The 23,437-nt window shown below is 50.2% G+C and overlaps 2 protein-coding genes across 4 annotated transcripts in view; both read left to right on the top strand.

Annotated features, from left to right (window-relative positions):
- Nucleotides 1-526: 526 nt before the first annotated feature.
- NCLN (nicalin) lies at nucleotides 527-23,437 on the top strand. Of its 2 annotated transcripts, none has more exons than XM_032092373.1 (16): nucleotides 527-761; nucleotides 3,587-3,777; nucleotides 3,982-4,126; nucleotides 4,746-4,840; nucleotides 5,069-5,149; nucleotides 5,339-5,442; nucleotides 5,719-5,807; nucleotides 5,955-6,094; nucleotides 6,457-6,635; nucleotides 6,856-6,943; nucleotides 7,043-7,081; nucleotides 7,193-7,356; nucleotides 7,957-8,010; nucleotides 8,102-8,180; nucleotides 9,400-9,499; nucleotides 23,355-23,437. In XM_032092373.1, exons 1-15 carry the CDS (start codon nucleotides 581-583, stop codon nucleotides 9,457-9,459), a joined length of 1,689 nt encoding a protein of 562 aa, XP_031948264.1. In that variant the 5' UTR covers nucleotides 527-580; the 3' UTR covers nucleotides 9,460-9,499; nucleotides 23,355-23,437. The 2 variants fall into 2 exon arrangements, with proteins under 2 accessions (XP_031948264.1, XP_031948263.1); XM_032092372.1 differs by lacking the exon at nucleotides 23,355-23,437 and adding an exon at nucleotides 10,832-13,325.
- The window catches only part of CELF5 (CUGBP Elav-like family member 5), a 37,370-nt gene continuing 30,465 nt past the window's right edge, over nucleotides 16,533-23,437 (top strand). For both annotated transcript variants that reach the window (XM_032092375.1, XM_032092374.1), the window contains exons 1-2: nucleotides 16,533-16,834; nucleotides 23,355-23,437. In XM_032092375.1, coding sequence (XP_031948266.1) covers nucleotides 16,552-16,834; nucleotides 23,355-23,437 — 366 coding nt within the window. In that variant the 5' untranslated portion in view covers nucleotides 16,533-16,551. The remainder of the gene's footprint in view (nucleotides 16,835-23,354) is intronic.

Genomic DNA, 23,437 nt, shown 5'->3' with positions numbered 1-23,437 from the left:
TCCCGTCCATCCCACCCCGTCCCACCCCATCCCGTCCCGTCCCATCCCGTCCCGTCCCGTCCCATCCCATCCATCCCGTCCCACCCCGTCCATCCCATCCCGTCCCATCCCGTCCCATCCCGTCCCATCCCGTCCCATCCCGTCCATCCCGTCCCACCCCGTCCATCCCGTCCCACCCCATCCATCCCGTCCCACCCCGTCCATCCCATCCCGTCCCGTCCCATCCCGTCCCGTCCCATCCCATCCCGTCCCGTCCCATCCCATCCCGTCCCATCCCATCCCATCCCGTCCCATCCCATCCCATCCCATCCCATCCCATCCCATCCCATCCCATCCCATCCCATCCCATCCCATCCCATCCCATCCCATCCCAGCCGCGGGGGGGCGCTCGGGAGCGCCAGGCCGCGGGGAGGGCGCCCCCTGCAGGCCAAGGCGGGGCGGTACCGCGGCCTGAACGGGCTGCCGCGACTACAACTCCCAGCGCCCCTCGCGGCGGCGCGCGAACTACAGCTCCCGGCATGCCGAGCGGGGGCGCGCCGTGCGTGCCGAGCAGGCCGCAGTGCGGGCCGGGGCCGCGGCGATGCTGGAGGAGGCGAGCGAGGTGCTGGAGTCGGTGCTCAAGGCCTCGTGCCTCCCGCTCAGCGTCCTGCTCTTCGTGCCCGCCGTGCTCCTGCTCCTGGGGCCGCCGCCCGCCGCCGAGGCGGCGCACGAGTTCACGGTCTACCGCATGCAGCAGTACGAGCTGGGCGGACAGCCCTATGGTGAGGAACTGCACGGCCCGGCCGGGCTCGGTCCTGCCGGCAGCGGCCCCTTCAGGGGTGGTGGGGCCGTGGGAAGAGAGCCCTGACCCCGGGGAGGAGCCCAGGGTAGGCCGTGAAGCCGCGGGCGGCCCGTGGAGGGCGGCCCGGCCTAGGGGAGGCCGCGGGAGGGCTCGGGGGGCTCTGGGGGGCGGCAGCGGCCGGGCCCGGGGCCAGGTCCAGGCGAGGGGAGCCCGCAGTAGGGCCCCATCTGGCTGAGTTTCACTGCCCAGGCTCAGTACGGGCGGGAGAGTGCTGGGAGCTCCATCGTGGTGACCTAGAGCTGGCCAAGGACCCCGGGCTTTGGGCTGAGGTCTGTGTGTTTTCAGGGGTCCAGCTGCATCCCTCCTATGTTCTGGAAAATCTGGTTGTGTGCTCAGTTTTGTCTTTTTGCCTTTGACTCGTTTATTGACTGGTTGATTCTTCTTCGCTCTTCTTCAGCCTCTTCATCCTTAGTTGCATGTGTTGCTCCAGTGGCTCCATTTCAGAGCCCGTCCTTCTGCTGTGTTACAACTGACCTTTACTTCCTCTGCTCTCTTACTTCCAGCCTGCTGATTGTGCAACACCTTTCTTTGGGTCAGAGACACACCCTGTTCTGCGAGTCCTTGAGGTGCTGCAGCCCTCAGCCTCCTCCCCTGTGTGCCCACGCTCAGAATCAAGGGTTGTTTCTGGGTCTTCTGTAGAGATTTTATTCCAGGCCAGGGCACGTGCTCTGTCTGTGAGTGACTCTTTCAAAGTTTCAGAGTTAACAATGAACAGCCTCACGTTTAGTCTGTGCTGTCCATGAGACACCATATCTCTTAATCTTTCAGATTTTAATAAGTTCAAATATGTAAGTTATAAAATACAGATGTGCCTGTGTACTCCTTAAGCACTTCACATTTCTGGTGGCTTCTAAATATCTGAAATTATTTCTGGATTCTTCCATCACAGTTTCTCAGAACATGTCCACATCTTGAGGGCTCTGTTGCTGATGAGCTCAGTAGCTCCAAGGCAGGCTCTTGCATGGGGTAGGACTCTCTGTTCTCAGGTGATGGGAACTGTTTGTTGACAGGCTTAGCAGGGGCAGCAGGGATGTGATTCAGCTGGCTTTGACTTTGCTTGCCTCAGTGTCCCCTCTAGAACTCTTGAAAAGCCAGGTGTTATTTTTTTAAGATGCTTCCAATAAATTTTTTTATGCTGCTTCTTTTCCTGGAGCTGTTTAGCTCAGTGGGTTGTGTGTTTCCTTTGTTCCTTCCTACTCCCTTTGGGTAGCTGCTGTTCCTGTTCCTTGTGTGTTCTGAGATGTCCTTCAGGATAAAAATTGTATTTCACAGAGCAGTCTTGAGTTGGAAGGGACCCACAAGAATCATTGAGTTCAACTTTCAAAGTGAATGACCCATAGAGGGATCAAACCATTATTAGCACCATGCTCTGACCAGCTGAGCTGATTTGTTGTTCCAGATTCTCATATTCTTTTCCAAAGATACCAAATACAGGTTGCTGCTCAGCCTGTTCTTGCAGGGGGAAGAGTTTTTTGTCAGCATCACTCATAGAGCAATTTAAGAACAAGCTTGGGCTTCCTCTAATACTGATAGAATGAGAGCTCTTTAGTTTGTAAATGAGATTATTAACCGGGTCTCTGTAGAGAAACTACAGAAAATCAACCTGTCAGAAAAATACTGTTGTGTCTGCTCTGCTGAGATGTCAGAGAGAGCAGAACTTTGGGTCCACACATTGCTGTGTTTACACATCACTCCTTTGGGAATGGTGGAGGGATTATCCTCATTTTGACTTGCTTTTCTCTGGCTGGAGTGGGGGTGCTGTTGATGTTTGTTATTTAGTGTCAGGGCTCTGTGGGGAGAATTTACGTTGTGCCTGGGCTCTGTTTCTGGGTGTGTGGCCCTCATTGATACTGTGCAGGGGAAGTGTAGATTTTTCTGGTTTAGGTGTTTCTATGACCTTTGATGAGACCAAACTAATGTTAGAGTTAAGCTAAGCCAGGTTTAAATCTAATTCTAAGCAATGCTCCTGTTTGACAGAGACTGGAGCACCTTGTCTGTCCCTGTGTGGGGACCTAGAGTGATGAGCTCTCCAGTGGAGGTGCCAGAGTTATGGAAGAAGAAATCGAGTTACAGATTGTAAGGTGGATTTGACCCTCTCTGTTTGCACAAGATGTCCTTTTGGCCCTACCTTGGAGAACGCAGGAGCAATTCTCTGGCAAGCCTGCAGACTGCTCCCAAGGGATTGCATTTCCATGTGGGGGATCTGATCTGCTGGAACTGAGAGTAGGAGAGGGCGAGTCCTCAGGAGCAGCCTGCTCATCTGTAACTCTCCCAGCTACAGAACCTTCCTTGTGGCTGAGTGAGAGCAGCCCTTGGGGTGACATGGGGCTGTCTGGTGTCCTTTCATCAGGTGGTTGTGCACAGCTTCCATCCACAGCTTGATCCTACAGCTGGGGGAGGCTCTGGAGAGGCCAGGCTGTCTCTGGGTGTGTCGCTGTCTGCAGGTATTAGGTGCAGGTGAGCAGACTTGTAGCCTGTGTGGTTGTGTTGAGGAGGAAGACAGGAAGATGAGGCTGTGTAGTGTGGAGTAAGGGGAGTCTGGCAGGATGTGGCTGCACAGGAAAAACCCACAGACCTCTGCTCCTTCTCGGACAAGTGCGAAGAGGCAAACTCAGCTTTCGGCAGCTCCTGGCTGCTCTGCAGCCCATCAGACTGTCCCCAGGACTACTCTGAGCAGGAGGCAGGCTGGAGCAGAGGGGATGGGATGAAATGCTTTTCAAGCCCTCTTGCTTTCCCTGCTGGCAGGCACCAGGAGCGCGGTGCTGAACACGGAGGCGCGCACCGTGGAAGCAGATGTGCTGAGCCGCCGCTGCGTCATGATGCGGCTGGTGGACTTCTCCTACGAGCAGTACCAGAAGGCTCTCCGCCAGTCAGCCGGGGCTGTGGTGATCATCTTGCCACGATCCATCTCCTCTGTCCCCCAGGATGTTGTGCGGGTAAACAAAAAAGTTTTCTTTCTCTTCCCATGGGAGGTGCATTGGAGAAAAGCTTGGTTGCTGCAGGGCTGGAAGGTTCTGTTGTAATGCACAACAAATCGTATTCTAATGTTAAAACTTCTCTCTCTGCTTTGGTTGTTAATTTTTTCCTGCCATCTTTTGTGTTTAGCAGATGCTAAGTTTGTGTCTTGCTTAAATCCTCAGCAATTCATGGAGATAGAGCCTGAAATGCTTGCTATGGAAACCATTGTGCCAGTCTACTTTGCAGTGGAAGATGAGGAGCTGCTGTCTATCTATGAACAAACACGGGCTGCTTCTGCATCACAGGGCTCTGCCTCAGCTGCAGAAGGTGAGTTCCAACAAGGAGGAAAAAGTTTTGAGGAAGACAGGCCTGTTTCCACCTCTGGGAGAAGTTTGCTGTGTCATCTGCATCATGAACAAGTGTTCTGTCGCATTTGTGTTTATTCTGTCTTTGTCAAAGTGTTTCGAGATTCACTGAAAGAAAGAACACAGTATAAGAAAATTATTTGACTATATTTGGAGATATAGTTGCAGGAAGTTCTCAGCTTCACACTGTTGCAAGTAAGGTAGAAATCAAAACTAGGTTAAAAACAACATTAGAAATGTTAAGTGACAATGGTGTGTCGATAGAAGCTGAAGCTTTTTATCTGACCACAACTCAATCTGATGCTTCCATGTAAATAATTTGAATGTCTTACTGACCTGCTGCTTATGACTAACTTTAGTACTGCCGGGGAAAAGTTTTTGATCAGCTTAAAATACTGGGATTTTAGGACAGAATGAAAAAGCATAGTCACCAAGATCCCGTGTCATTGCGTAAACACCAGTCACAAGTGAGAGGGCTTAAATGGTTTAATGGTCTCTCCAAAGCTCAGTTAGCAGGGGAAATAAAGGGATGAAACTTCCCCAGGTGTACATTGTGGGGGTTTTTGGTGTTTTTTTTCTAGTTCTGCTGCACACGGCAACTGCCAATGGCTTCCAGATGGTGACCAGCGGGGCTCAAAGCAAAGCTATCAATGACTGGCTCATCCCCAGTGTGGAGGTGAGTTGTGTATGGATTCAAACTGGCAACACTGATGAGGTGACTTCTTTTATTGGGACTTTATCAGACATTTGGTCCGACAGGGCAAGTCAGGAGAGTCTCAGCCAGGTATCTGAAGTCCTCACAACTGAGGCCATGGCAGACTCAGCAGGCAGGTAGAAGTCAGGCTGTCTTTGTACCAGCACACAAGAGGTGATGGGGTGTGACACTGCTCTCTTTCCTCTGCAGGGAAGGCTGACAGGGTTGGGTGGAGAAGACTTGCCCACTGTTGTGATAGTTGCCCACTATGATTCCTTTGGAGTGGCTCCAGTGAGTATTCTATCTTCCTGCAGCTCTCTGTTCCTATCATTTTTCCCATGTGGCCTCTGCCCATTGTTGGCCTTAAGGCTGTGGGGCAGTTACAAGTGGAGCACAGTGGTGTGCTGTCTTGCAGCTGTTCTGGTACCTGAGAATGAGTGTAGGTTTGTCACCTTGTGTCTGTCCCACCTCATCCTGCAGTGGCTGTCCCATGGGGCTGACTCCAATGGCAGCGGAATCTCAGTGCTGCTGGAACTGGCCAGGCTGTTCTCTCGGCTCTACACCTACAGAAGGACCCATGCTGGGTAAGGAACTGCCCTGTTTGAGGTTAAATATCTATAACTGACGAGTGGAGGGGATGATGTGGGAAATAGACTCCGTCCCCAAGCCCTGGGAACTCCCCACTTTTAATCTGTCCTGCCATTACCCGAGTATGTGGCATGTGGGAAGTGTTTGTTAATGGATAGTTTGCCTTGGATGTCAGGTGCAAGGGGTTGTGATTTCACCACACCTGCAAGGCTGAGTGAAGGAATTCTTGGAGTGCAGAGTGCTAACCCTTTTCTGGCTTCTTTGATGGGCAGGTATAACTTGCTGTTCTTTGCATCTGGAGGTGGCAAGTTTAATTATCAAGGAACTAAGCGGTGGCTGGAGGACAATTTGGACCACACTGGTGAGTAAGGGGCTAGTTGTGTTAAATCTTTATAATTAATTGCCAGCTCTCCTGTGAGGATGTCCTTGTGTGAGCCTTGCTTTTTTTGGGGGGGTGGAATTCCCAGCACAAGATGTAGCAATAAAGGTTTGGATTTTTCTGTTCCAGATTCCAGCCTGCTGCAGGACAATGTAGCATTTGTTCTCTGCCTTGACACTCTGGGCAGAGGCAATAGCCTTCATCTTCATGTCTCAAAGCCTCCCAAGGAGGGGACCTTGCAGCATGCATTTCTGAGAGAACTGGAGATGGTAAGGAAAAGCATTTTAGGTGTATGAGAATTTGGGACTTACTGTGCAGCTCTCCATGAGAGGGAGGAAGATGTGAAGAAAGGGTGTGCCATTGAAATAATTCATGTATTGTTTAGGGTCACTTGATTTGAAGTGCAGACAAATCCTCATGCCAGAGTACCAACTGAAGCAGGCTAGATTTGCAAATGCTACCCTGTAGTGATAATGAAAACACCTCTTTTTGACCTGAAACCAGCTGTAATATTGTCAATAACTGCACCTTATTTTCTGGAACACACAAAAGTGGGTGTAGGCAGACAGGGCAGTGCAGGGTGGGACTATGCAGTGGGCAGCACTCCTGAATGGCTTGCCCTTGTCCTCAGGTTATTGCCAGCCAGTTCCCAGAGGTGAAGTTTTCCATGGTGCACAAGAAGATCAACCTGGCTGAGGACATGCTGGCGTGGGAGCACGAGCGGTTCGCAATCCGGCGCTTGCCGGCGTTCACCATCTCCCACCTGGAGAGCCACCGGGACAGCCTGCGCAACAGCATCATGGACAGGAGGTGAGGGACCCTGGGGAAGGACGGCTGGGGTTTAAATCCAGCCCAGGAACCTAAACTGGCCTCACAACTGCTTGTGTTGTTCTGATTATCACGGCACAGGTGACAGAAACATTGGGAGTTGGGCTCTGGATTCAGGCTCATGCCTGATGCAGTGAAAAAGGGTTGTTTCTAGAGGAAGCTGATGCCATTGGCAAGTCCATAATGCTCTCTTTTGCTTTAGGGCACGAATAGACACTAAAGCACTGACCAGGAATACTCAGATCATTGCTGAGGCTTTGACAAGGGTCATCTACAATCTAACAGAAAAGGTAAGAGGTGCCCACCAGGTAGCCTGCAGTGCTGGCCAGTCTTGTCCTGGCAACCAAGCTCAACAGTAACCTGGGGGTTTTTTTTATCTTCCCTTGCAGGGAGCACCTGCAGATATGCAGATTTTCACAGATCAGATGGTAAGCACAGTGCATTATTTTTGTAACCTATGGAATTTAGGGTCTGGGAGAGAGCTCTGGTCTCAGCACGTGTGTGGTTGACTCCCTTTCTTGGGTGGTATTTTTCTGCAGCAGATCCAGCAGGAGCAACTGGAGTCAGTGATGGACTGGCTGAGCAGTCAGCCCAGGGCTGCCCAGCTGATTGATAAAGACAGCACCTTCCTTAACACCTTAGAATATTATATGGGACGCTACCTGAAGGATGTCAAGCAGCATCATGTGAAGGCAGACAAACGGTAAGAAAAGAAATGAAAGAACCAGCCAGGGCATGCAAACTGGCTTCCCCCTGGACAGAATTTTGCCTCTGAGCTGCAACTTTCCTGGTTTCTTGACATGCAGCTTTGCTCTTTTCTGCTCTCCTGTTAGTTTTGGTTCATGCTCGGTGTTCTCCCAGAGAAAGCTCTTCGTGATTCCTCACAGCACAAGAGCAAGGCCCAGGAGCTCCCTCTGCCTGAAAAGCTTGTTTTTAAACTGTTTTGGTTCCACTGTTCCCACTCTGAGAGCAGGAGAAGACTAAGTTTTGGTTAATTACAAAAAGGCAGTTTCCATCCTGTCCGAACTGCTTGGGCTGAAGCCATTCTAGTGAACGCAGGGAGGAATCTTTATGTGCCTTTTTGGAGACAGCTGAACAACAGCATGAGTTCTGCATTGTGTCCTTGGGCTTCTGACTGTAGGAAAAGAAAGTCCTGATGACTAAAATCAGCTCAAAACCAGTATGGGAAGTGGTCATGCTTACCTGTGTCTGGTTGGGAGAACTCCTTGGGAACAGCTCTGGGCTGTCCTGACTGCAGGGTCAAGAAGTGCAATGGAATCTGAAACATTTCTTCTTTGCACAGGGACCCTGAGTTTGTTTTCTATGACCAGCTGAAGCAGGTGATGAATGCATACAGGTATGGAACTCCTGTGGGCGTGCTGGGCTGTTGTCTCACCTGCTGGCAGTAACTGCTGTAGCAATTTCATGTGTACTTTTCCTTATTCCAGGGTCAAGCCAGCAATCTTTGACCTGCTTCTGGCTGTCTGTATTGCAGCCTACCTTGGCGTTGCCTATGTTGCAGTGCAGGTAAGAGACACGGATGTATCATTTTCCTTATAAAACAAGTTAGCTACAGTAATTCACACAGTGCCAGCACTAAAGCTGGAACAATAATGCCAGTTGGCTGTGCTGAAGGCAGTCTCTTGCCATTCTAGTGCTAAACTGCTTTTTAGAGGTGTTTCTTGTAGTCAAGGACATGCATAACTCACTTGCTAAACTATTTGGCTCCAAACTGAAACTTTACAACAAATTTTAGTTACCTTGGTAATTTTAAGGTTTGTAGCTTGTAGTGTTAGGAAATATCTGAACTTGGGATGCAGCTTAGAAATGCATCTTTAGAGTTCTGCTTTCTTTTTCCATGAAACCATAAAAATCTGTGTCCATACCTCTGGAAATGTTGTACTCCATGCTTTGGCCAGCCAGATTAAATGTGGTGTTTTTGTCAGTGTTAACCAAGCCACTGTGAGCGAGGCTTCTGCTCCTGCCTGGGTTCACGAAGGACATGAATGAAAGGGAAGCCTTTTAGCTCACTCTCAGTTTTGATCACTTCATGTTATTTGTGTCTATTATTTGTTTAGGGAAACCACAAGCATTTAAAAACTTAGTGTGACAATATAAAGAAGAGGAAAAGCATATACTTTGATTTCTATTAGCAATCTTCAGTACTTCTGTCATTTGAATTTGAAATTATTTGAAGCCTGGATCTTGTTACATCTGTCAAATATCAAATCAAAATACAATCAACCCCAGCAAAATCAAAAGAGAAATTAAGTGAATTTCTAAGTCACTGGGGAAATGGTGAAAGAGAAGATCCAGGTAAAGGACTGTGAATTACTGGGAATTTCTGTATTTGCCTGGTTCATTTTAACCTTCCTGAAACTGCTGGCAGCAGTGTTTCTATAGAGACCAGGAACCTGCATGTGTTGAAATCTGAAGCTTTCTCCTCCCCTTCAGAAGGAACAGAATTGCATCCAAAAATAAAAAATTAAAAAATCTTTAACACATCTTCACAATGAGGTGATACAGACCTGCACGAACACTTCTGTAAGCCATCATTTTCTGTGTAACTTGGCTTCCTTGTCATAATTCCTCCTCATCCATCAAGTCCCACTCCATCTTCAGGATGAGTGGTTGATGCAAACAAGGCACCGCATTTGCACACTGGTATTGTTTCAAGCCTTCTGCTAAGCTTTCTGTCTTTCTGTCTAGAACTGTCATGGTTACTTTTTTTTCCTTCCGTTTCCAGCACTTTGGTCTCCTTTACAAGATGATACAGAGATTATCCCTTAAAACCAAGCAGCAGTGAAGCACCAAGTCCCCCCCCACCCAGCAGCACTGAGCCATCGGTGAGCCCATCGGGAACCTTCTGCCTTCCACTGAACCCTGCTATTTCTCTTCCTTTGTCTCCTCTTTGCTACTGTATAGAAGGGAGGAAGGCATAAAGAAAACGAAATTTTAACTCTCGTGCACCTTTTAAGTGCTTTTCTTCACCTTCTTCCCCTGATTTGCACCATGTCTGGTTTTCCTTTGCATTTTGGTGAGGAAGAGGCTGAGAGACTTCAGCAATTCCTGCAGTCTGATTCTGAGCAGCTTCTCTGAGAGTAAAACTAAGTCCAGCACCTTCATGGACACATGTCACACAGCCAGCCTGGAAACTGAAACTACGGCCTGAAGTGTTATCTCTGCCCAGCAAACAAGGACTTGGAGCAGTTGTTTAAAAGCAAAAACAGAAAGTGCACATGCAAATTAAAGAGAATGCAATTAGCATGTTTCCTTATGGCACCTCTTCCTTGAGTTCACTGCCTGGCTTTAGGGAGTTGTGCTGAGCAAGCAGTGTCTGCAGCAAGCACCGTCTTGCATTTTGTTTCAACTCAGCCCCTTTTAGGAGGTGCACTGTGAATGATCTTGGCTGTCGTTGCCAGGATGAGGAAAGATTGTTAAGATGGGTTTCTGGCATGAGGGTTTTTGCCAGGGACAGGTTCTCTCCTGTCTCTATTGGAGGATGCATTTTGCTGTGTACTTGATTTCTCTGGAGGTTTGAACAGTTCACAGCTGCCACCATTCTGTGCTAAAATCTTGCTTGAATTTGGAGGGGTGTTCCATAGTCCCAGCTGCTGCAGGATCATGTTCTGTGCTGTTCCATGTACTTGCACAAGCTGGTTACACTGATAACAAGAGCAAAAGCAGCTCAGACCTGGAAAATATATTGAGATACTACAAGCCCTAGGCTAGTTGCAGTTCTAGAAGATAACCCTGAACGCTGTCCTGCCACCCAGCAAGTTTTGAGTCCTTTCTATAATCTCTTCTATGTACATGAGGTCTCTTCACAAGCCACAGTGATGCTTTATTTTAATTTAATTTACTATTTCTAATTAAAGTAGCATATCTTACAGAGCCTGGAAAACTATTTTTGAATTGAGGTGGACCCTTTTTTTTGTGCATGCAAGGAAAATTCCACCTGTGCATTCCTGTTTGCACACACCTGCTGTGCACGTGCTTGTTAGAAAAGGGGTTGTTGTGGCCAGCACTGTCCTTTGGATGGGTACCAAAGCACTGATTTCCATCCTTCTTTTTTTAACCATAGTCTCCTTCTTGGAGTACCCTTGCCCCATGATGTGTCCTTTCTGCTACTTCATATGTGTAGCAACTTGTTCTTTATAGGGTCTTGTCTTTTCCAGGAAAGCATGCTGGTGTCAGTGGCTCACCATGGTGTCAGCAGGTGGCATGGTGCCAAGCACTCCAGAAATACCAGCCACACAGGGAAACCTGCGTTTACCTGATCTTTTGAGTGCTCATTGGAAATATGTCTCTCTGCATGTGTGAAGTGCTCATGACACTCCTCTGCCAAATGAATTTATAGTGGCTTCAGAAGTTGCTGGAGTGGCTGGAAGGCAAGCCTTGATTGTTTTCCACTGGTTTTTATGCTCCGCCCATAGAGACTGCATCTGCTGTGCCCTGGGAAGCTGCATGCTCTGGGCTGGGTAGGTTTAGAATATGCATGGTACAGCGGCTCTCTGAAGAACTCTGTAGGCTCTGAATACCTGGGAGCAGTTTGAGTCCTCCAGCTGCATTATCCATTTCTGCTGTGTTACACTTAGGGAGGTTGTGTTCCCTCCAGTCCAGCAGATTCCTTCACCAGTCTTAATGATTTACTCTGTTACTTTGCTGAGAAAAATAGAAAAAAATTGTTACCAATGCTGCTGCAGCTTGAGTTGATGTGTGTAAAATTTGCCAGTAGTGGACAAGAGCAAAGAGAACAGACCTGGAGCTTGTTCCTTGCAGTGGAAACTGTCAGCCTTCAGTCTTCCAGATGAGAAGCTCAAAGCTCAGAGGCAAAAACTTCCAGAGGCTGTAGCACAAAGAAAACACTTTAGCTCTTTGTGGTGTCAGCAATGAACTGTTAACACTCCTGATGCAGTGCCAGAAGCCAGTGGAAACAACCTAAAAAAAAGATGGATAAGATTAATGAGGAGAGATCATTAACCTTAGGGGCAGTTGGGATGTTACACTGCTCTCTCCCACACAAGGTTAGTTTGTCCCGTAATCCTTTTGTGTCTCTCTCCCTGGCTGCCATAAAAAGTAGTTTTTACTACAGATAAAGAGTTTTTGCTTTTGGTCAAAGTGCACATGCACTGAAACATATGTGTTCAAATCTGAGATTGTCAAATCCCAACTTCCTCATAGCTGGAGCAGAGTGCCCATCCTGGGACTGAACTTAGTTCCCACATTGTTGTTTCCTTGGGTGAGTCAACAGAGAAGCTTGCAGAGAGACCCTGGAGCTGATCTGCACCATTACCTGATCAAGTCAGTCACCAACACAAAGGCAGAAATCCAACAGGTGTTGTGATAAAATAAAAGTTCTCCACAACATTGCAGAAGAGCTCTGTGTAGCTGATTCTTGTTGATCTTTTTTTTACCTACTCTCTTTTTTTGAGGAGTTTGCCTGGCCTGTAGGGAAGAGTATGGAAAGCATTATATCTGCATACTCACAAGTGGCTAGCAGTTGATGCTTCTAGCCAGAAAACCATTTTCTTTGCAATTTGTCTAACTTTACCTGTTGTCCTGGTGCTGTCAGAGTCTGCAGCTCACAAAAAACTGGTTTTTCACCAGGGTTTAACTGAAGCTAATAATTCTTCTGTCCACTTCCACCTGCATGGGCACTATTGGGGATTGCATGGGAGTAGTTTGGATTATTGTAGTTCATCTCCCAAATAAGAGGGGTTGGTTTATTGTTGGGAGAGAAGTAATGCTGTGCAATATGAACTCCACTCCTGTACTCAGTGCAGAGAAGACCCTGAAGCCAAAATCAACTTAGGTCTCCCACTGTTTTTGGCTGAAAGTCACCACAATCTATTTAGACATTCAAAACCACAGGTAAAATTGCTGTGGGGCTTGGTTTTGAGGGTGTCCTGTTTGTTTTAAATCTTATGTTCTTACACTGTTCATGGCCAAGCCCAAATCCTAGGCTGCTCCTGCACCCCGTGTTTAAGCTGGGGTTTTACATTTCAGAGGTTTTACGTTTCATTTGGTCTTGACTCACCAATCTGAAATGCTGAGGCTGCTCCTGATGTCTCACAAAATTGGGCCTCTGGGTACTTGAGTGTGGACTCCTGCTTGCTCACTTTGATCTGTTTCGTTTCCATTTGTAGTTACTGCATAGCAACTTCAAGATTATAATCTGGAATATTTGCAGCTCAGGAAAAAATTTGATTTATCTAGCAATGGTAACTCAATTATTTATCTCTTGTGTGCCCTGAAGAACAAATGTATATTGAGGTGAATATTTAAAAGCTAATAGAAAATTCAATGCAGTTGATTTACATACTTTAGGACTATAAATGTAATAATATTTAAGTATTTTAACTTTTTTTAAATTTGTTTGTCCCTTTTTCCCCTGGAAAAATAAACCAAGTGAATAGGTTTGTCAGAGAACTATTTGCTCCAAAGAATGGAATCTCCTTGCATTATTTGGAGGAATAGACACCTCTACAGAAAGGGAGAAAATCTGTGTATTTAAAAGCTTTATCCTTTCTGTCTAGTCAAAAGTAAAATCATATGACAGAAAACATTTACACACTCCTAGCATGATTCCAGCACCTTGAGGTGAGCAAATTCCTGTTTATTCAAAAGGTTTGTGCTCATGTGAAGCAATTAAAGTTTCTATGCAAAACAGCTTTGGTACTGTGAAAAACTGGTTACCTCAGCAGCCAACACTGTGTGCTCATGGAGATTGTCGTGCCTCTATCCTTACCCAATGCCTATTTGACCACTAAACTATTTATTCAAATTATGAGCATTGCAAGAGATCTGTTCCCTGAGCATGAGTTTGTCAAAGTCGTGGTCAGAGGTGTAGAGTGGCAAAGTGCCCTAAACGAGATAGAAGGGGAAAGCTGGATGTACGCTCATCCTGAGGCCGAGTGTCCTCCTTGTTGAGACCCTTCAAGGACCAGCCGCGTGTGGGGCTGTGCGGTGACACAGAGCGGTGACACGGGGCGGTGACACGGGGCGGTGACACGGGGCAGCCCCGCCCGCTGCCCGCGGGTTCCGAGGCGAGGGGAGCATCTCCCGGTTCCATCTCCGGCCCGGCCCGGCTCGGCTCAGCTGCTGTCCTGCCCTGGGGACCGCTCCCGGCCCGGTGCAGCGCGGGGCACGGCCGGAACGGCGGCCCCGGGATGCCGAGCGGGGCGGGGTGAGCGGGGCTCGGCCCTCTCACGGCTGCACAGGTACAGGCGGGGCAGGTGTGGCCTCGGCACCCCCGTTCCATCCGTTGCAGGGTTCCGCTTCCTTCTCCAGGGCTCGGCTTCCCTGCCGGCAGCGGGGACACGTGTCTGCCTGTCCGAGGGTCCGTGAGGCTGGTGCTGGGGATGTCGAGGTGCCAGGAGGATGCCGAGGTCCTGGCTCCTCTGACCAGGCTCTTCAAAGTGGTGATGTGTCTTTCTAGAAAAGAAAGAAACGTCTTCCAAGACAGAGAAAAGGTTGAAAACAAAGGCCAAACCTTGGAAGGTGACAGAAAAATGGCTGGGACAAGGCAGTGAAGAGGAGGGCATCTTCCAGCAATGGAGGGCAAAGAGCTGCTCTAGAAATGTGTCATCATTGCTCTCTCGATACAGGTCTCCCCTGTACCTCCTCTGCTTGTAACAGAGCATTTTTGTAGCTGGAGTGCTCACTGTCCCATCACAGCCCTCTGGCACATGGAGCAAAATCCTACAAGCTGAGGGGCAGCTCGTTGCAGGGCTGGGTTTAACACTGGCTCTATCATGTCATAATCACAGAATCACAGAATTAACTCGGCTGGAAAAGACCTTTGAGATCACCGAGTCCAACCTATAATTATGTCAGTGCCCTGCTTTGAAGGGAAGGTCCTTGTGGACATCAGGGAGTTCTTCACTGACAAGGAGGGTGGTGTGAAGCCAGAGAGGAAAAAGGTCCAGCTGCCTTCCCTGGATGGAGACTGGGGCTGTACCAGCCACTCCGCTCTGGCTTAGGCTGGCTCTCGGTGCAGGGAGACCTGTGCATGCCATGCTGAAGGACTGGGAGCTGAGCAAACCACACTGGAGGGCTCAGTGCTTTCTCAGCCTGGGTGGCAGCAGCTGCAAAGAAGCACAAAGGATGGGTGTAAGCCTCCAGTGAGATCTTGGGCTTGGCAGGACAGCTCAGAGCAGTGTGGGAAGCTGGTGTGCAGGACTGATCACCAGTCCTTTCTCTGGCTTTTGGTAGGGGTAGAACTGCGTGGTGGAGGAGGGGAGGCTGAAAACACTGGCCCTGATGTTTCCTTGTGTCTCCCCACTAGCTGACAAACTTGTGTTTTGGTACTGGTCATGCCTCTGTCAAAAAGGGGACATTTTGTGTGTTTGTCCCTAATCTGTAATGCTGGAGCCGTGCTTGGCAGGGCGACCATCCCAGAAGTAAATCTATCTCTCCTTCCCTGTGCAGCTGGGGACAGAAAGGTTAAGAACCTTCTGAATCCTTACCAAGACATTCCAATGCTGCTGTTAGGTGTTCCCTTATTCTTTTGGCAAGTGTCTGATGATGTGATGTCCTGACACTTCTGCAACTTGAATGTCCCATCAGAACAGCGCTACCTGAGCGTGCGGTGCAAGAAAGGCAGGTGGAAAAGGGAAGACACATCTTTGTCTAGAACTTTTCAGCTGATGAGCCACACTTAGGCCTTTTGCTTCAGGACTTTGACGGTGACTTGCTGGCTTGCCTGGAATTTCACAGGCCCTGGGCTCTTTTCACCTGTTCTGTGGGTTGTGCCTAGCAAAAATTGAGTCAATGTGAGGTTTCTTGAGGAACCCTTTGGTCCTTGCTATAGATTTTTGTGTGAGGGCAGATGAATTTGTTTCAGCTTCACAGAATCAATTAGGTTGGAAAAGACCTCTGAGATCATCGAGCCCAACCTATTGCATGACTAAGCATGGTTTTCATTCCAGAAATTAATTTATTTCAGAGAAGTTACAAGTATAAATTACTCTCTTACAGGGAACTATGTACCCTGTAATGGAAATGGGAAGCAAAGTCCTCAAGCTTTTCTGTGCCTCCTAAAATTGCGAACGGTGCAGGATTTCTCCCAGACCAAAGCTGCCAGCAGCTAGGACTCTGGCTGCCCTTGGAGTGCCAAACACCATGTCCGAACTGACATCAAGAAACTGGGTGGTTGAATTTTTGTTTCCCATGGAAAAGGACCTGCGCCGTTGGCAATTTTAGGAGGCGGCACCCCACTCCTGGCCACGGGCGCATGGAAGTGGACAGAGCTGAGCTGCTCGGAAGAAAGGGGACTTGCCCTTGAAAGGCAGGGGCAGAGAGACCTGCAGACCTGGGGCCATGCATGACTCCCCGTTCCAGCTAAGCCCCCTCCAGCCCTGGCGCTCGTGGTTGTGCTCGCTGCTGGGTCACGGCTCCGTTACAAAATTTTCTGCTTTAAATAATCTCTTCGCCTCCAGATCCTGGTGCTGAGGCACCGAGAAAATGGAGCGAATGCTAATTTCTGACACGAGCGTGGCGCGGCTCTGCCTTCCTGGGTGCTCACAGCTCTCCTCTGCTCCCAGGGCCTTCCACGCTCCTGGGCCGTAAAAACACAGCTCTTCCCTCGCCCGCGGGGATGGGCGTCGCGGCAGTCACACCCGCCCTTCCTCCTCACCCACGCCGCCTTCACCACCCTCCCGGCCCAGCCGGCCGGTCCCGAGTGACCCTCCCGGGCCGCTCCGGGGCTCTCCCGGTGCCTTCCCCGCTGCCCCCCGCTCCTGAGGGGCCGCGGCGGTGCCGGGGCCCGGCAGGGGGCGCTGTGGCGCGGCTCTTTGTGGCGCCGCGGCGGCGGCGCTGGCGGCGGGGCCGTTCCCGCCGCGCTGCCTCCCCCGCCCGCCCGCCCGCCCGCCCGCAGCCGCGCCGGGCGCGGGGCATGGCCAGACTCACCGAGGGCGAGGCGAGGAGGCAGCCGCCGCCGCTCCCGCCAGCGCCGCAGCCGCCGCCGCCGCCGCGCCGAGCCTCCCCCATGAGCAGCAGCGGCGGCGCGGAGCCCCCGGCGCAGCCCGACAGCATGAAGGACCTGGATGCCATCAAGCTCTTCGTGGGGCAGATCCCGCGCAACCTGGAGGAGAAGGACCTCAAGCCGCTCTTCGAGCAGTTCGGCAAGATCTACGAGCTCACCGTGCTCAAGGACCGCTACACCGGCATGCACAAGGGTGAGCCCGGCGCGGCGCGCACAAAGGGGCGGCGGGCCCCGGGTCGGTCCACGCGTGACCCACCGCGATGTGCTGCTCTCCCACACTCCCCCCCCCCCCCCCCCGCATCCCTCAGCGGGGGCTGGCGGCCCCCGATCCGCTATCCGGGAAGGCGTCCGCATCCCCAGAGCCCGCGGGTGGGGTCCGGCATCCCCGCGGCGGAGCCCCGCGGAGCCCCCCGGCCGCGGCCCGCGCCCCGCCGGCAGCCCGGGGCCTGTCGCCCGCGCGTGGGGTGCGGTGACAAAGGCGCCGATGGGCAGCGTGGGCCGGGCCGAGGCTGCTGCGGGGCGCGGGGGCCGCAGCGGGACCCTCTCTGGGCTGCTGACCACCCCCTCAGGGGGCTCGGACCGATCCCGGGCAGGGGTTCGGCGCTGCGGTTTTAAAACCCGCGCAACAAAGAATATTGGCCGCGAACGTGCTGCTGCTGTCAGTGGCATTTGGAGTAGGTGGGGGGCCTTCGTGATGAAGAGATGAGGGGTCTTCCTTCGCTGAAGGGCCTTTAGTGGGTGCTGAAAAGTTTGAGGAGGCTCCTTTAGCCTCGTTTATTGTTGTGTTTTTATATTGAAGAGCTGTCGCGTTCGGCGTGGCAGCTCCCTTCGGTGGAGCGGCTCTACCCCACCCCAGCAGGTGTTTGGGATCTTGTGACCAGCACGGCTCCAGCCAGGAAGGGAACTCACGGAGTTTGCTGTAACAAACCGAGGGGGTGATGGCAACCTCGCTCCCTGGCACAGGTAGAACGACCTGCAGGGAACCTACAGTGAGTACCCTGAAAGCTGTGGGTGCTCAGGCTGGGCTGCTGTGCCCTAAAATGATCCGTGATGGGGCCATGTGTTGGTGCATGCTGGAGGGAGTGTGCCACGCTCAGTCTGATGCCTCAGATTTAGGAGGAAGGGTAGGAAAAATCCAGTGCCTTGGCAACGAGAACCATTCTAGACTGAACAGAGAAGGAAGAGGACAAGAGAAAAACAAGTGTATTTTCAAACAAAAGGCCAAATCTAACTCCAGCACAAAGGGAAAACACTTTCTCATTGAAGCCTGTGGGGGCTGGGCTGGCATGAATTTAGCTGAAGAAGTGTGTCTGGTTGTGACTGAAGAATGAGGATGCCATGTGCTTGTGTGTCTCTGTGTGCAAGGAACTGCATCCAAACCTGCTGCCAGGGGACGGTGAGTTGCAAGGTTTCAAACCCAGCGAGGAGGAGAATGGGCCCAAGGCAAGAGGCAATTTCACATTTCATTCCAGTTGACGTCTTAAATATAGACTGTGTGGTCTGAGGTCAGCTTCCAGGCAGGAGACAAATTCTAGGGATCTGCTTAGGTATGGAAATTAGAGGGGGCAGCAGTGGCATTAGCCAGATGTGTGTGATATTAACAGAGCTGCTGTTAAATGCAGCATTTCTGCAGCAAAATAAATACATCCTTTTGGTGCTAACATTTTTTGAGCGGATGCTGGTGTTGTTGGTCATGGGTTGTTCTGTCCAGAAGACGCTGTTGAGGTGTGTAGGTTCTCCGGTGGTTGTCGTAGGGTTGTTTCCACACACCTTCAGTTCCCTCTGCCCCTCCCTGTCCTGTTTTGTACAAAGTGAGAGGCTGGGATTCCTTCCCTGGTGGCATGAGTTTGCATGTAGATCCTCAGCCTGTTTTGGGAACAGCCTCTCCAAAGAAGTCATCCCTTCACAGGGAAGGGGGGGGGGTTTAGCGTGCAGTGAGGGAATTAGATCCACGGTCCAGCCCACTGTGATGCCTGATCATTCCCATTTACCAGGTTTGGCTGCATTGGCTTGTGCTCCATGCAGGAAGGCCATCCAGGTGAGGAGCCGCTGCTGGCATCAGCAGGCCTGGAGGGTGCCAGGCCTGACCCAGGAGCTGCAGTGGCCTAGAGCACTGTCGCAGCCCCTGATCAGGGGACACTTTGGCTGTGAGCTCGTTCCTGCACTGTACAGGAGCCACAACCTTTTTGGGGCAGTTGTAGCAGCAGACTCAGTTTTCTCTCCCCATGTTCCTGATCTGCAGTGAGATCCAATTGACAGCTCACATGCAGCTTCCATCTGCTTTTTTCCCTTTCTCTCCCCAAAGGGGAGGATGCAGCTCTGTGAGAAGCCAGCACTGCTGGTGAAGCCCAGCATGTCCTCTTGTGTTCCCTTGCAGCTTGACATGGAGCTGAGCAGCCACCTCTGCCTCCAGGGAAGAAGAAAGGGTGGAAAAGGCCTGCCAGGGGCTGGAGGATGTGAGTTGGGCTGCAGTGTCCAAGAGCTGGTCCTGTATGGGTGCTGAGAATGGATGAATTCGGTGGAGGCAGAGGAGAATCTTAGAGATCTAGAAATGTGAACTTTGCTATGAAATGGTTTTGTTAGTACCTGACTTGTCATGTCTCAGCAACCTGGCTACTGGTAGCTGATACTGTTCCAGCCTAATATTATTCATGAGGCAGTTTTTCTATTTATGTTAATCACAGATACATTTGCATTTTAATGGCAGTGTTTGTCTCAAAGCTAATATTTTCATGGGGAGAGCGGGGAGGTGTTTGAACAGGCTTTTGGAATGGGTCAGGGCAGGCTGAGTGGGGAGAATCAAGTGGAAATTTTTGGCCTTGTGTTCCAGGATTAGGTAGAAGGCAGTTCCTTCACAAGTGTCAGCTGGATGGGTTTCCTAGGAGTGCTCATGGTAGGGAAAGTGGAGAGATTAAGGAGTGTGAGATGCTAAACTGAACTGCAGGGAAATATTCAGCAGGGGCAGGAGCAGCCGTCTCACAGGCATGTGGACAGATGGGTGGCTTTTTCAGAGGGCAAGGATACAACAACACCCTCAGCCCAACTTGCCTCCCTGGCAGCCCAGTTTTGACTCAGCTTCTGCAGGCTTGTAGATTAGCTCCCCACTGACTCCATGCTTCCCCTGCTGAAGTATTTGATGTGATTTCTGATGCTAAGCAGAATCTAGAGATCCTTCTCTCCTGCAAACTGGCAGCCTTTCCTTGCTCAAGGCTTTAGACTGCTGATGTGTGGAGTAATGTTTAGGATCTGAAGGGACTGTAAATTCCAAAGTCAATGTGTAATTTGTAGGGAGGATCAGGCATAGAATATATATGTTTTTTTTTTTTTTAATGCAGTCTCTTGCAAGTGGAACTAGGCTAGGTTCTGCTTTCAGGGAGCTGGAAACCCTCCTGGTGCCTGTGGAAGTAGGGTGGTATCACCAACACTGATGGGACATAGAGGTTGTTTTAGTGGTCTTTGGCAGAATGATGGTGGCCTGGCTTTGGCTTTACAGACAGTGCTCTGGGTGCTGCTCTGCATCCCTGTGCTGGGAATGGGCCATTGGCACTGCCCGGGTGCCAGGCACCTTCCAGGCTGATGCTACTCAACACCCCGAGCACTTTCTAACATCATGTCCTGTGTCTCAGCAGGCACAGCTGACTTGGTGTGAGAAGTGCCCAAAGGGGCATCAGCCTGTCTGTCTGAGCTTGCTGTTAAGTAAAGCAGGAAATGTGGAAGTGAGAAAGCCTAGCGAGAGTGACAGGCCCCTCTGCACCTCTGTGGACATCACTCTTAAGCAGATCCTTGAGTGGCTCTGTTAAGCTCAAAGTTTTAGGAGCCTGAAGAACCCATGAAGGACATGGTGAGCAGAATCCTGTCACAGCATCCCAGGGAGTAGCTGAAGAGTTAGTGTGCAAGAGATAATGGCTCTTCAGGAAGGCAGTTTCTTTTCCCCAAATATTTGTTTACACAATTAGGCTTAGAGCACAGTGTTTCTGCCAGACCTTTTCCTGTATTTCTGACCAGGACTTTGCAAAGAGAATGGAGTTGCCTCCTGCATCCTACCTCCAAAACACCTGGCTGTGGAAGGCAGTAATCATGTTTTCCAAAAGACATAGCTGACATCTTTAGCTCCCTCCTTTCCACAACCAGTGCAGCTTCCCAGGTTCCTGCTGTTGGGGAAGTAAGAACGAGATGAGATGAATGATAGGAATGTCCTCAAACCTCAAAGCTTAGAGACATGAAGAGCTCAGGGATGGAGCAGTGGACCAGGCTGTCCTGTGCCTGTAGCCCCAGTCCAGGCAGGACGTTAGAGGCTGCCTGAGTGCTGCTTCATGCTTGAGTGAAGGGAAGGAGCACAGGTGGCTTCTGCTGAGCAAATACCCACATCCTTGTAAAGCAGGGCAGCAGTGAGGATTGCCCTTGGGTCGGAGTGAGGCATCTTCAGGCACCATAGTTACAGGATGTTTCTGTCTCTAGAAGCTGCTGCCTCTTGGTACTTGAGCTCCTAAAAGATGAACAGTGGTACAGGCTGTCTTTGCTGTAGGGATGAGAAGGACCGGGGGGGCTCTAGGGAGGGGGATTCATGGCAGTTTTTCACATTGGTGCTGGTGGATGTAGGTGTTGCTGGGCTTTACAAATCATTGATCTGGCATGATGACAGTACCTCCTTGTGTGAGGAGTGTCTCTCCTTTATCCCCACTAAATGGTGTGTCTTTGTCCAATCCTCATTTTTAGCTTGTCCTCCTGTGGACTGAGGTTTTTGAGCCTGACAGTGTGCTTTGCCTCAGTTTTGACATTCCTGAGCTCTGGAATATGGGACTCGAGGATGGGGTTTGCATGCTTCATGTAGACATAACTCTGCTCCTATCCTAAGTTTTCTTAGATTTGATGGCTGATGCTCCTGAGGCAAGGATGGTGCCTTCATTGCACGTGGGCATAGTACCAGTGCATTGAAGCTCTTAGTGGAATAAATTGCTTATTCCCAACTGCTGACTTCAGAGTTTTGTGAGCTAAACCTGACCCAAATTATCTTAGAATGAGTCTTGTATGACTTGCAAAGTAGCAGACTTGAGCAGCAGGTGGAATTGGGTAAACATCTGTGTTTGAGGCTTTTGTGACCAGGCTTTCAAATCTGTTAGAAATAGATTATAGGGGTTATAGAGTCTGGTCTCTCTGGTTATAGAGGTGCTTTTGAGGCTTGATGTCAGAGCCATGGGGGAGAGTGAAAGCAGAGGGGAGCTTCCCCACCACAACAGAGCCAGCTGCCTTTGCCAGGGGAAGTAGAGTTTACCTGCATTCTTCCTGGCCTCACTGCATTTGTTAAATTATGTTTTGGCTCCACATTTGACTTTGGTGCAGCATTCTTGGTTCAAAACCTGGCAATAAGAAGCTTTAATTACCTCTTAGACATATCTGGTGCTTGTGTGCTGTTTATGGAAGGTTTTTTTTCCCTACCGAGAGGTGTGAGGACAAATGCAATTTGCTTACCTGCAGCAACTTCTTGGAGTTGGGATGGAAGAACAGGATAATCGTGTTGCTGTGAGTTGGGATTGTCCTGAGGAGCTGGCTTCTTCCTGGCCTAAGGGTGTTGTGTACCGTGGAGTCACACTGGGGTGGAGGGGAGAGGTCCAGACAGCCCCTGCACCTACCTTTGGATCCATGGAGAGCTGAAGCAGCTCTGGAGTACCCCAAGCCAGGAAAAAGAATGTGGAGGCAGAAAATTGGGTCTCTCTGGCCATAACAATGCATCTGCAGCCCCAGCACAGCAGTGTAAACAGGGATGTTCATCAGCAAGCCAGAGGGACTCTTCCTGCCTTTGCTTGGGATGTGAAATGCCGCTGTGGATGGGAGGGGGTGAGTGAGGGGGTCAGATGCATTCTGAGTCTATTCTCCAGTGCTTTGCCTACCCTCATCTGAAACAACTCAAGTGACGGAGCTTCAGGCACTTCCCTGGGGAGATCATTCCACAGTCTAAATCTCTTTCTGCTAGGAAATGTTTCTTGATAACCAGCCAGATTTTTCCTTTGCTTATTCTTAGCATCAGAGCACCCAAAGATGATCCCTCTTCTTCCTGGAGGGGCTACAACTCCTCCCCTCCTCCCTTGGCTCCAGCATTCGTCTGAGATGTTGAGTCATATCTTGACTAAGAATGTCAGGATCTGGCCTTTTCTGTGTGCTTTTCATCTGCCTTCTCAAGTTGGCCCTTGCAGAATGCATGGTGCTCTGCTGGGCTCTGTATTTCCCTTTTTCCTTGCATATGTACGTTGGTGTGTGTTTGTGTGCATCATATGGCGTAGAAGGCCAGGCCTCTCCTCCTGTAGCTTTCCCTGATTTGTGAATCTGGATCATGGAGCTTTTGTACAAGCCTAAAATCCCAGATACTTTTCTTCTTTCCTTGCTTTTTTTCTTTATTTTAATCAGTGATCATGCTGGTCCTTGCCTCTCTCCTGATCCTTGTGTTTGGGACTGTTTCTGCCACAAACAAGATTAGCTTCCCTTTTGCTCTCCCATTGTGTCTCACCTTGTTCAACACCTGTGTCAAGCCCAGTTGATTCACTGGGACCCTTCTCCAGCTCTTAACAGACCTTGGATGTGGTCTGCAAGTCCTTTAACATTGTTTCTTTGTCTTTTTTTTCCCCTGGAGCCTTAGACACATCCATATTACGTAACATTTGTGTTGATGTTCATCTGCAAGTGCCTGTCTAACTTGACGCTCGCTGTATCTGCTGCAGGTTGTGCATTCCTCACATACTGTGCCAGAGACTCTGCCATCAAAGCCCAGACAGCACTGCATGAACAGAAGACTTTGCCAGGG

This window comes from Corvus moneduloides, chromosome 28, assembly GCF_009650955.1.
Source record: "Corvus moneduloides isolate bCorMon1 chromosome 28, bCorMon1.pri, whole genome shotgun sequence".
NCBI lineage: Eukaryota > Metazoa > Chordata > Aves > Passeriformes > Corvidae > Corvus > Corvus moneduloides.
Note: the sequence above shows the minus strand (reverse complement) of the source record. Positions and strands in the feature narration are given on the sequence as shown.

Bases quoted from the DNA above. Each gene is read 5' to 3' on its own strand.
- NCLN (XM_032092373.1), top strand. From the start codon at position 581: ATGCTGGAGGAGGCGAGCGAGGTGCTGGAGTCGGTGCTCAAGGCCTCG. The intron at 4,841-5,068 runs GTGAGTTGTGTA...TTTCCTCTGCAG, and splicing joins GGCTCATCCCCAGTGTGGAG to GGAAGGCTGACAGGGTTGGG. The intron at 6,944-7,042 runs GTAAGAGGTGCC...CTTCCCTTGCAG, and splicing joins TCTACAATCTAACAGAAAAG to GGAGCACCTGCAGATATGCA.